General features: G+C 46.0%; 1 protein-coding gene across 7 annotated transcripts in view; it reads left to right on the forward strand.

The window, feature by feature from the left end:
• Positions 1–12,616, forward strand: part of ATP11C (ATPase phospholipid transporting 11C) — a 48,137-nt gene that overhangs the window by 10,346 nt on the left and 25,175 nt on the right. For 5 of the 7 annotated variants that reach the window (XM_052672854.1, XM_052672849.1, XM_052672852.1 and 2 more), the window contains exons 2-6: positions 4,678–4,797; positions 6,371–6,460; positions 10,332–10,412; positions 11,394–11,501; positions 12,170–12,298. In XM_052672854.1, coding sequence (XP_052528814.1) covers positions 4,678–4,797; positions 6,371–6,460; positions 10,332–10,412; positions 11,394–11,501; positions 12,170–12,298 — 528 coding nt within the window. Of the gene's footprint in view, positions 1–32; positions 102–2,573; positions 2,704–4,677; positions 4,798–6,370; positions 6,461–10,331; positions 10,413–11,393; positions 11,502–12,169; positions 12,299–12,616 lie in introns of those variants that run through there. The other 2 variants (XM_052672850.1, XM_052672855.1) reach the window with 2 other exon arrangements.

Raw genomic sequence — 12,616 nt, forward strand, 5'->3', positions numbered from 1 at the left:
GCATAAATCTGGTTGCTGGAGTGACCTGGAGGAGGAGAATACTGCGCATGGGGTCTGGGGCACCTGAAGCTGCTTCTGCCTGGGAGCAAGGGCTGAACCAGGTGATATCTCTCTTTTCTCCCTTCCCCCCCTCCCCATTACTTTCTTGTACGTGTTTCTCTGCAGAGCAGCAGGGGCAGGGTTGTAAGACAACAGTGTTGTTGAGAACAGGAAAAACTTAATTTGAAGAAGCAGGGGCAAACAAGCAGGATCCCAGCAGCTGAGGCTGAATGCCTGGCTGCCCAGGGGCTGCTCTCCTGCAGTCAGAGCTGGGACAGGTTCGGGTGGCTGGGGAAGCATGGGGTTACAGAAATGTCACCAAGCGTACCATGGCATTTAGATTTTAGTTGTTGTTTCTATAACTGAAGAACCGAGGCTTTGAAAGGACCAGAAAACAACTAGAAAACCAGCAAATTATAGCTGTTGGGACTGATGCAAGCACTGACAACTGCAATCTTTGAGCTTTTTTGTTTTTATTTTTATCCAGTTTGCTCTTTCGCTAATTTTTGCCAGAGCAAATCGCTGCCTGTGCTCTGGAGAGCTCTCTGCCTTTCCAAAATAGCTGCCCTCAAGCAGACGTGTGTGCACAGCGTGAGCTGGAAGGGGAGGGGGAGAGGTCTGGAGGAGGGAAGACCTCGCTGTATTTTCTTTGTCACTGCTGTAAAAGCGTTTGGGCTCTTGTTCAAAATCCTTCTTCTGTTCTCAGCTCTGGAGTGTTCCTGCGATACTGAATTTGAGATGCCGGCAGCATGCTGGTTGAACTTTATTTTGGTCTGCCAAAAAAAAATGCTGCTGCAATGAGAAGGAGGGTTTTGTAACTCTGGCTCCTGCAAGGCAGAGGGAAGAGCTGAGATCCTGAAAACTTCCAGAGGGCAGTGGTTGCGCTTGAACAGTAGCAGCATACTTTCCACAAAATAGCAGCAATTGAGTAAGGTTTTCCCATTGGTAGCTGCTGGCTTTGATCTGTTAGGCATTCTGCATCACAACTGATCCTGACTTTCTGCAAATTGCTGCTGAGCAGAAACTGTAATTACAGACGATGCGGTGTATGTGCTGGGAAAGTGTGGTGCTACATGATTTGTGGACAGGCAAAAAAGCACCCGAAAAGCTCTTAGGTTTTTTCATCCCCATAGTGCTTCATGTCTCTTGGGATGCTCAATGCAGAAATGTGCCAACCACCCCCAGCTCTGGTCAGAGCAGGCTTTTTCCATAGCTCAAACTACCAGGTTTGGAGCAAAAGGAAGTTAATTAAAGGGCATTAAATGACCCATGAAGCTCTTGGCCAAAGGGCAGGATGGTGGCTGTGAGGCTGAGCAGGGGCATGGGCTGCACTGGGGTGCACTGAGAGCCTCACCGGGACCTTCCCAGCTCTGCCAGAAGCCACAGGCATCTCCTTCCTCTGCCACCAGCTGATCCCTTGTATCCCTGCCTGCTTCAGTCTCCATCCTGGGGGACGTGAGATGACCACGCTGTCCCATATTTTCCAGCCCATGCTGGTGAGGGGGCAAGGTGGAGGCCCCTTAGCCAAGAGGATTGGGGCAGGCCTCCAGCCTCATGCTGCTGTAACAGCACGCGTGGCCGGGGCCTCTCATTAGGAGAACTAAGGGTCACTGCCTGTGTCTGGCTCCTCTCACCAGCAGATTAATCAAGGCCATAAGTGCTCTATTTCCAGGCTCTTTGGCACAGCTCGCTTCCCCACATGCGCTTAGCAGGGCCTGTGCCTGCAGGGCTGCCCCCAGTGATGCTCCTGGGGCCAGGCTGTGCTGCTGGCTCCAGGAAAGGGCTGGTTCCTGCAGGGAATTTATCTGGAAAAGAAGAAAGAACACTAAGGCTTCCTCTCTCCACCCTTCTTACAGCTTTCAAGTGGCTCTTTCCCTTGTTCTCCACACCCTCCATTGCTCTCTGTGCTTTTATCACTGGCTTTATTTGCCAGATCAACTTTTCCAGGAATCTTGGTTGGTTTGGGTTCTGCTCTTTGCAAGCCCATTGTCCTTGCTGAAGGTGACAGTGGGTGCATGCAGCAAGGCCGCATGTCCTTGGGAAGGGGGACCTTCTGTTGCTGCTCTGTGCCTTGGCTTTTGTTGAGAAAAGGGTAATTTGGGTAGGAGATGCTCTCCTGGGGACAAGGGATAAAGTTCAGGTGTTGAGCCCCCTGCAGCATGGTTATGTGCTGATCATGCTACCCTTGCTCTTGGTGAAGAAGAGTTGTTTTGTTTTGTTTTGTTTTCTTCCATGGCATTGGTCCTTTTTTCATCATATTGTCCTTCTGTGCACTTGTAGGTGCATGTTGCTTGGTGGTCATTGGGATGGATCCCCTGAGCACCTGCTCAGAGCCACTACTGTTACTGTTTTCTTAATTTCTATTTTTCATGTGTTTAAATGGCAACTTTCTGCCCTGCTCTGCTCCTGGCCGCCCCTCCTGTACATGTGGCCACCCAGCAGAAGTCACCTTGGTCCCAGTTCCTCTGGCTGCCTTGAGCTTTGCTCAGCTCCAGCTGTTTGTTTCCAGACCTATGGGTTTTCAGAGCAGCAAACGCAGGGATATTCCCCTTAGGAAAAGGCAGGTTATCAGCTCTCACAGACACAGTTGGAAGTGCAGTTGATTCAGATCGACGGAGCTCGCTCTTTAGATCGGGAGATCTGCCTAGCATGTGGTCCGTGTGGGTAAGCATAGCCTTAGCTGCTAAATTATTAAGTGTTTCGTCAAAGTGTTGCTTGTACTCACACAGAAGTGACTCAGTACAGAGAGTAATATAAAAATTGGCAAGAAGAATTTCAATTAAAAATATATTGGTTGGGTAACAGTACTGAGCAGGCGGGGAGGTCGGCGTGCTCAGCCGACCTGGCAGTTTGAGGAGGCTATGTGAAATTTGTGGGAGCTTTTTAGAGTTGTGCACGTGTTGTTCTCCTTGGTTCTGAGGATAAATGAAACAGAACAGGCTGGTTTGGGAGTTGTTATTTTTGTTGGCTTTTTCTTAGTAAATCATGTCGCCTTCTCTACTACTTCTGTGATACGTGGAACAATGCAGGAGTGATTGGACTTCAAACTATTCGTGAGATCTAAGCCGCATAATGTGGTTTAATCTTTCTTCTGCATATATTTAATATAAGCTGTGATTTCATTCGAATGGTTCAGCTTTGTACTTGTACAGTATCATTATCTCTGGTTTGGTAGATGGCTTTTTTTAATGCCTGTGGTTTCTGTTAGATCTGTTTCTGTGAGTTATTTGTCTTTACTCTGTGGCTTGAAGATATCTTCAGCACACATGAAAGGAATTCCTTTTGATTAGTTTTTGGTTGATGTGCTTCTTGCAACCATACTAAATTAAATGTGTTTCTTTTTTCCCCCACTACTTTTTCTGAAAATGAAGGAAGCAGGTAACAGGGACACTGGTTTCCATAGCTCACTTCTGCAGAGCATGAATTCATCCTGTGTTGAAGTTGGTCTCTGCCATTAATTTTTACCCAAGTTTGCTAATTTTTACCAAGATGACCACGTGCCAACCTGTTCTGTGCAGGGTGCTGCAATAGTTTCCCTGAAATTTGGGAGAGCTGGGAGATGCACAGGCAGGGAAGGAGAGAGGTACAAATTTAGGCTAAGTATGTTGGAATTGTTTGGAGCGGAAAGCTTAATTCTGCCATCTCTATGTAGTGATTACTTCAGGTCATAAATGCTGTTGGTAATTAGCTGCCCTCACCTGGCCCACTGCCATCAAGCAGTAGCTGTTCCCAGCTCATCCCAAAGAAGTTGATAGCAGAAGGCTGAGCCTCAATTGACTTCCATGGTTGTATTGATAGATGGGCTTTTAAAGTTTGGACAACGTAAGAAAATAGCAATCATCCCTGATGCCTCCTTTTTTGAGGCTGCAGTTTCGGACAGTCAGCTGTTCTCTGCTAGGAAAAAAAAGCCGCTCTAAGATGTGGGACACTTGGGTTCTGCTAGAATATGTAAAAGAAACGTGTTTATCTGAGTTGGTCCTTCCCCTCCAAGCCACGTGCCCAGGGGTCTCTGGACCTGCACAGAGCAAATGAAACTGAAATGCACTGCTGCTTAAGCAGAAAAGCCATCCGTTCTCCTGACATTCTGTTGACATAAGGGGCATTTGTGTAACAGTTAAAATGTGTGCTTATTCTTTTAAAATAAACTTTCTGTGCAGTGAGTTTGTGATGCGAAACTGCCTGCTTCATTATTTCTGTTTTTATTTTGGATGTAAAATAGCATCCAAAAATAGCATTAAGCTCTTAAAAAGTCCAGTCCTGAGTCCATGTCCTGAGGGAGGCAGGGAGATGTTCTGGGTGGGCTTGAGGGTTTGGCAGGGGAAAAACATTCCCTGAAGGAAGGTGCAGCTTCTACCCCTTGTGGAGCGCTGGGGAGAAGCCTGGAGCCTGAAGCTTTGCCTTGAATCACGGAATTGGTAAGCTTGGAAAAGGCCACAGAGATCATCTAGTCCAGCCATCAACCCATCACCACTGTAATGTAGCCACTTGGTTTGGCTGAACGATTCCCTGCTATTGGTGAGATGGAGAAGTCAATTAAAGAACAACCAAAAGCTGGAAGCTGTTGCTACAAATATTGATTTGTTGAGGGGTTTTTTGAGTTAGAAGCTAAAAAATTCTCTTTTCTCATTGCCCCAACAGTGTGCTGGGGAGGAGAAGCGGGTCGGTACACGAACTGTGGTGGTTGGGCACCGGCCGGTTTCAGAGGCAGATGCCTACGTGGCACAGAAGTTCTGTGACAACAGGATTGTCTCCTCCAAGGTAAGCTCTCTGCTGGGCTGGATGAGAGCAAAGCACCTGCAAGCTGGGGTATTTCCTTCTGGTTTTTAGGCATTCCCTTTTTATGGATAGGGCAGGCCAGGTGTCCTACAGCATGTGGGATGACAGCTGTTTAGATCTGTGATAGGCAGTGGGGGTTATTTTATAAATGGACATATACATATGATTCCCCTGCCTTTTGTTTGCATGGGTTTTTCTCTCTTCGAGCAGATCAAAAATAACCGTGCTTGCTTTATCCCTTTGGATGAAAGGGGAAACATTCATACTGTATTAATACAGCTTTTGTTTGTTGTGGAAAACTGTGGTGACACCCGTCTACCTTCTGCTCAGCTTTTTCCATGACATTCATGAAGTTCTTTCAAGAGATTTGAAGCCAATTCAAGTGAAATATCAAACAAGTGGCATCTGATATTGTCAACACAGCTGGATGCATGTTGTGTTGCTTAGGAGCCGTGATGCTGAGCATACTGTTAAGCTTCTGCCATGCTCAAGCTGTACAGGCTTTTTTCCTCTCCTTTCTTTATTTATACAGCTTGGGTCTTGTTTGTACTTTATGACTTGTGCTGCATTTATACTGGGGCAAGTTTAAAGTCTAAATAATGTGTAGCATTCCCAATGACTTTCCCCTGATGTGCAAGAGGGGTCCTTCAGAGATCACCTTCCCATGCTTTAGTTCTCTCTCTGATAAATGATTTGTTTTAGCACTTATTCTGCAATTCTTCCCTGATTTATTTTTGAATATTGTGCCCTTTTTCTTTTTTTTCCATTTGCGTTTGCTCACATGGACTCTTCTTACTTGAGCAGTGTTTTCTTACTAAATGAACATTGGTCTTGAGACTTGGCTGCTTTATATTCATTGTTTATTCAAAGCAGACTGAAAGATCAGATGTTAGACCCATTATTTTCTGTGTTGTTCTTAAATTCCACATTTTCTAAGCAAAATAATTCAGCTCCATTCTTAAAATGATACCAAAGGGCAGCCTAATAATGGATCTGCATGGGCAAGAAGTCTAAGCAGAACAGCAACTCCAGATATTCTTTTAATTCGGAAAAAAAAAATCTTTGTAGCATGCATTATCTTTTCATTAAGTTGTGTCTCCTGAAATGCCCACATAGATGCTGGTTTGTTGGAACCAATCTCATGGTGTTTATCTTTTTTTGCTCTCCACTGTTTCCAACCATGTGATTTGGGTTACACGGGCAAAACAGAAACAGTTGACTAACTTAAAAACCAACAAACAAAGAAGCCCCACCTGACTCCAAAACAATTTCAACTGTTTAATGAAGCAGTGGAGAGGGCCAGAGTTTGTGATGCAGTGCTGGAAGTGGAAGCTGGAGCTCAACCACAGCTGCATTGTGCCCATCGAGGGGGGTGGCAGCAGTGCTTCCTCTACCTCCTGCCATGGTTTGCCTCAACTTAAAGGAGGGAACTCGTGTCCTGTCACGTGCAGATAACTCCCCTTTGCAGCCCACAGTAAACCCTGTGTCTTGATCTCTTTGTGCTGGCACTTGGAAGCTGCAAGGTGCCCAACAGCCCATTCCTCTCTCCCCGCAGTACACAGTGTGGAACTTCCTCCCGAAAAACCTCTTTGAGCAGTTCAGGAGAATTGCCAACTTCTACTTCCTCATCATCTTCCTCGTGCAGGTAAGAGCCTTCACTGCCAAGCTGGGTGCTGGAGGTGTTTCTTTTTACAGCCTGATGGTAAGCACAACTTGAGCACCAAGAATTGAGCTGAAATCTGCCTCTTGATGCTCATAAATGCAGTTGTTTTCCTTAAAAGCTGAATTATAATTCTGGTAAGCCATTCAAGGCATAGTAACAATTACAGTTTGGGGGCCTGCCTGAGGTAGTATTCAAATGTCTGCTGAAATGATTTAAAACCTTGTCAAGGTATGTATGGTTAATGCTGCAGAATTAAGATCTAGGGTTGTGGGTTTGGTTTTTTTTTTTTGTCATCTTTGTTTCTTTTGCTCTATAGCAACATGTATTTTCCCAGATAATGTGATGTTCGTACATCTTAGTTACAGCGAGTTTCAAGGCAGCCAGGGGAGAGGGGCTGTATTCAGTGAAATTCAGGAAAAACATGGCAAGAGCTTTGGGAATACGATGTTCAGGATGCTGTGCTCCACGGACCGAAGAGCAGATTTTATACACGGGTGAACTTGTGCTCTGCTTTGTGGCTTCGCTAAGGGACAAGCTGAGCAAACCTGAATATTTGTTTTCTGTTCTGTCAACCAAAAAGAAAATTGGGCTGTCAGAATGCATTGCTGGGGAAGGAATGGGAAATATGAAAGACTCACCGCAGTGCATTTATTCACCTTTTACTCCCATACTCAAGCATGAGGTTTACCAGATACCTTATTGTAGGACTGGTATTGAGGCATCAAAGATCCTCCCCCAGCAAGCTCACAAGTAGCACTGTGAACAGCTTGCATTTAGATGGCATCTTTGGCATTTTGTTGGGTCAGGTCTCAAGGTATCACCCTCCTCAAGTCTGCATGTTTAAGAGACCTCACATTTTTGTCCTGACAGCAACGAGTTATGGTTTATGGCCATTTCAGCAGCTGCTAGAGAAGCAGGGGATCCCAAGGTGGCGGCTGTGCACGGCTCCTGGCAGTGCTGCAGGAAGGCAGCTAACCTTGGCATCAGCTGTTTGCCATCGCTTGATTTTACTGGCACCGCTCCCTCGTGTCACAGGGAATTTGTAACTTGGCTGGCACTGAAGTTGGGATGTCCTGGTGGAGATGGCCTTTTAGTGATGTGGTGTTGTGTTTGGTCTGCTGGCTCTCTGGATGCTAAGGACACGGCTTGCTCTTGATTCCAGTTGCAGGACTCAGCGTAGTTTAGCTGCTTGCCTGTTTTAATCACAGATATATGTAGGTGAGAGAAAAGTCTTGCTCTTCCTGCTTGTTTTCGCTCTGTGAGCTATGATTGCCTCCAAAATATGGAAGCAACTGTCACGTTCTGTTGGAGGGGAAAACCCAAACCCAATGGAACAATAATCCCACAACACTAACACACTTGCTACCCCATAAAGTCCACAGGGGCCCACGGCACTCATCATTCTGGGTCTGCTGGATCTTAAAAAATAAAAATAATAATAAAAAAAAAAGCACTCACAACAATTCTAGACACTTAAAATATCAATAGTTATAGCGTGGTAAACATATCTAGAGCTTCAGTGTTTATGTTTATCTTCAAATTACTGTAAATTGTTAGAGTTGTCCCCAGTGCTGCTTTAGGAGCACAACCTGGCAGTACTTGTTGCCAAGCTGCAAATTCAGCTCTTGGTTGAGAGAGAGGTAGGAAAAGTACACACATTAAACATAAGATGCTAGTTAGTGCACTAACAGGGATACAGATAACTGTTTCATTGGCACTTCTGTTGCAATACCCAGGGGAAACTGAGTTTCCTGGAGGAAACAGAGTGCCCAGAATAAGTGTGGTCAAGGTGCATTTGTAGAGAGCGAGCTGGCAGCAGTCAGCTCATTTAGGAGGTGCTAGGAATGAAAGATGTTCCTTACAATAAAGATGACTTCTGGATTGTGGTCTTCAGTCTTGTAAACAATGAATTTGGAAGTAACTGTTAAGTAACAGAAGGATTTTGTCACTTTTAAGTGGATCCAAATGAAGCTGTTGAACTCCTAAAATATCTCAGAAATAGCTTCAGAGGAGTTTGCCTTTGGTTTGGCACGCAGCTCCTGCATCCCTCTGCTTCCCACCAGCAGCCAAGGAGGAGCAGCAGTGTTGAGCCATAGCTCTGTGTGGAGTGCAGCAACACCCTCCAAATACATCACTGGGTTATTTCAGGGGCTTAATTCAATACATGTGTTCATACCTCTATAACACAACATTTGTGTGGACAGAAATCATATTGTTTGTTTAAATACATGCAGCTGCATGTTGTCTAGTGCAGAAAACTCACGTGGCCTAGCAGTGAGAGACTCAGGAAGCCCAGGGCAGATCTCCCTCAGCTCTCCCTTGCTCTGCCCACTTCCTGTGAGATAAAGTTAGGCTAACTGACCCATGCTTCAGGTGGCCATCTGGGTGTGCCATCCCCTATGTAACGTGTCCACGACTGCCATTGCTCACTTGAGGTTCTCCAAAGTGGTTCCTGCAGCCTTCTGTTTGTAAGCTGTGGCACTCATTAGGATGAGCCAGGGGCTGTGCACCTGAAGGACTTGCTGTGCTTACAGCAATTGCTCTCTGCTTATCTCACTCCCCTGACCTGGTGGCTGCATGTGCTTTGTGCTGAGTAAAATTGCAGTGTGCAGCATTTCAAAGAGTTACATTTCCACATAGCCTGCTCCCAGTGCTGCGCTTAAGGCAGCCTGAAACAACAAACATACAGATGCTGTTGTTTGTGAGCATGCTAGGAGAATGCAAACAAACAGAGCACAACAAAGGCCCTTTGTGGGACACAAAGCCTTTCTGCCTGCTTTGCTTCTCTGTCCCTTTCCCTCGAAGCCCTCTGCATCTGCCTCCTGTTCTTCCTCCTCTCCAGGGATGCCAAGTAAACAGCCAAATTCCTTTACCCTGGTTTTGGGGTGTCCCTGGGGAAGCCCTGCAGTCTGCTCTGTTCGCTTTGGTCCCTGCACAGGGTTTGGACTGATGCTGGGAGTGGTGCTGCTGGGGGTCCCTAAGGCCTGCTGACTGCAGGCGTTGCTGCCTCTCAACTTTCTGTTTGCTTTTGGGCTGCTGCCCTCCTGCTGCTGAAATGATGCTGGCACTGAGCAGGCACGAGCACCTGCTTCTGGAGGCCCTCAGCTGGGAGCTGAAAGGCTTTGCGTTCTGTCCCTTCGGAGAGGGCACCTGTGTGATGAATTTCATCAGTGGGGAAGCAGTGCAGCTCTTCCTGTTCTGATGTGAATACATCCCAACAATGAACCTGTTCTGCTGTTCTTCCCCTTCAGGCCAAGTCATGATGCTGTCAAACAAACACTGTGGTTTCCCACAGCCCCAGGGTTTAATTAAAGTTGAAGAGGCTCTGCTGGGTTTTGTTCCCCGGGGGCTGGAGGCCCAGCAGGAGCACTGCGCTGAGCTCAGGGGCTCCAACTACTGACCCTCATGTGATCTCTGTGCTGTGTTTAAATCATGCTCTGAACTCAGCATCGGAGCCCAAAGGCAAAATGTTCATTTCTGGTTTATTTAGACATTTGTATTCCATTTCACAATGTATTTCCTTAGTAAATAAGTCTGGTTTGTGTCACTTCTAGCATCTCGGTGTCAGTGGTTCAAGAGGACTGGTGCTGCCCTCCTGCTTGCAACTGCCCATGATTTGGGGTTTGGATATGCCTGCTCTTCACTGCCGAAGAGGAGAAATGTTTTTTTCTGATTTTCAGTGAGAAACGAGGGCATCTTGCTCTTCACATATGGTTGCTGCTTCTGCTCCATCCTCCTTCCCTACCTTGGTTCTCTCCAAGTGTACCAAGCACCGTTCTGCACCGTGGCCAGAGTTCTTGCTTATTCTGCTGCTCGAAGCAGGTTGTCACCAGTCTGCTCTTACTGTCCGCAGGTGATAGTGGACACCCCAACCAGCCCGGTAACCAGCGGCCTTCCGCTCTTCTTCGTGATCACTGTCACAGCCATCAAACAGGTACCAGCAGTAATTGGGAGAAGATAACATTCCTGTAGGCATGTTCTCGTGCTCTCTGGGATGTCTGGCAGAGTAAATAACCAACATGGGCTGGTAGAGTTTGGGAACCTCTTCTCAGAAGGTCTTTTCAAGAGACTGCATGCTGAATGTGGACGTTGGTGTATCTTGTTTGGCAGTGTAAAACATCCACCTCTGTATTGTTGAAAGCAAATTGTGCTGGTTAGCATAGATAAGCACTGTGGCTGCCTCTCTAGGTCTGACTTTACTTGAGTTTTTCTTCTCTTTTTAGAAATGCTCTTGAACCCTTCGCAGGGTATAGAGATGCGCTCCAAATATAGCCAGTGCTCTGCTGCCTTGTTGGTAAATAGAAGGGACAGTTCAAACTCAGCTAGCCTTGAAAATATGTAGTCCTCTTTCCTCTCGTAGTGTTGAAAGACCTCTTTTCTCCTATCACATGCAAATGTGCCACTCTGAATTTCCTCCACAGAAGCTCTAAATAATAAGATAAGTTCCTTCTGCAGGGGCCAGAGAGGGAGAGCTAGAGTAAAATATGTATGAATGTTTTATTCTTTTAGTGAAGACTGAAGAGAAGAGACTTGTCCTGCGTTACCATAGGAAGGAGTCACAGGGTGCTAAGCATATTATTCATATTATCAGCCTGTTCTTGCCAACACTGAGAATAATAGAAACATGTTACAGTAATTTAGCTGCTCGTTGCATGCACTGCATATAGATTATTTTTCATGTGTTATTTTAATCTGTTCTGAATCTGTCAAATATGCATATGAAGTTTTTAAAATAAATTGATTCAGTCTGAGCTACTCTAGTTGATGTTTAGTCAGGCATGAAGGAGTTCTGAGGACTGTTTAACTTACTTGTTTCTTTTTTTCCCCTCTCTCCTTCTTTCTCCCTCCCAGTGCATCCTATTTGATTAGTTTACTGCTCTATTATGGGTTTTGTTGCTTGTATTTGTGTGCCTAGGGGTACGAAGACTGGTTGAGACACAGAGCTGACAATGAAGTGAACAAGAGTAATGTCTTCATTATTGAAAATGCGAAGCAAGTGCAGAAAGAGAGCGAAAAAATCAAGGTAACCATTAACAGACAATTCAGATGTGGTTGTCACCAGACAGGACACTGGGGTCTCTGATACACACTGATGCCTGCAGCAGGGATGTACTGTGGTCTCCCCGAGCTGCACAAGGTTTCTCTGACTTTTGCGTGAGCTGCTCTGAGAGTCCTTCCCAGTTAATAAGTGAAGCTTCCTTTGTTTGACTGCTTTTGAGAAGCTGTCTTGCAAAAGCTGTGCCTGTGCTGACAAATGACAGATCTGTCAGTGTTCCGCATTTGTCTGGGACAGGCAGTCCTCTTCTATTTCCAGCTCTCCCAAGGACACCAGGAAAGCACACCGGCTTTGACGTTAATTTATCGCCCTGCACTTCAGATTAGTGCAGAGTCTCTGACTTCATCAAGATTCAGCAGAGAACTGAATAATAGTGGTGCTGCGTGGGCAGGCTGCCTTGGCACTGGGTGGGCTCTGATCCTGGGGCACCTGCATGGCAAGGGGCAGGCTGCTGGTGTTCTCAGCAGGCAGAGAGCTGATCCTCCAAGTAATCTTGACTTTTGATCTTGATCTTGAACACTCTGATTCCTCTTTTAGCCAAGGTGATTTCTTCTAGGCTTTGAGAGGAGCTAAATCTGTAAGCATCTAATAATATCAGAGAGGTTTTTTTCATTGAAATGTCTCTCTTCTTGCAGGTTGGAGACATAGTAGAAGTGAAAGCAGATGAGACCTTCCCCTGTGACTTGATATTTTTGGCCTCAAGTAGCACTGATGGGACCTGTTACGTCACTACAGCGAGTCTGGATGGCGAGTCAAATTTCAAGGTGATGGGGATGGATGGGCAGCACGCAACCGAAGCTAGTGCTTGTGCAGAGTGTGTGTGTGTGTGTGTGTGTGTGATGATTAATTGGAGGATGCTCCTGCAGCACCCGTCCCCACGGCTATGGCTATATTTAACATCTCCTCCCTCCGTCTGTTCATCCAGTGAGTCAGCAGCCAAGTGCTCTGTGGATTGTTTGTTTTCCTTTGTTTTCTTAAACAACCATTTCTGCTGGCACTGCCCCAAATTGATTCCATCTTTATCAGAATAAATGTCTATAGCTAAATAGTGTCAATAAATTATTATAAGGCTTAGCTGCATT

Source organism: Tympanuchus pallidicinctus, unplaced genomic scaffold, assembly GCF_026119805.1.
Source record: "Tympanuchus pallidicinctus isolate F22 unplaced genomic scaffold, pur_lepc_1.0 scaffold13, whole genome shotgun sequence".
NCBI lineage: Eukaryota > Metazoa > Chordata > Aves > Galliformes > Phasianidae > Tympanuchus > Tympanuchus pallidicinctus.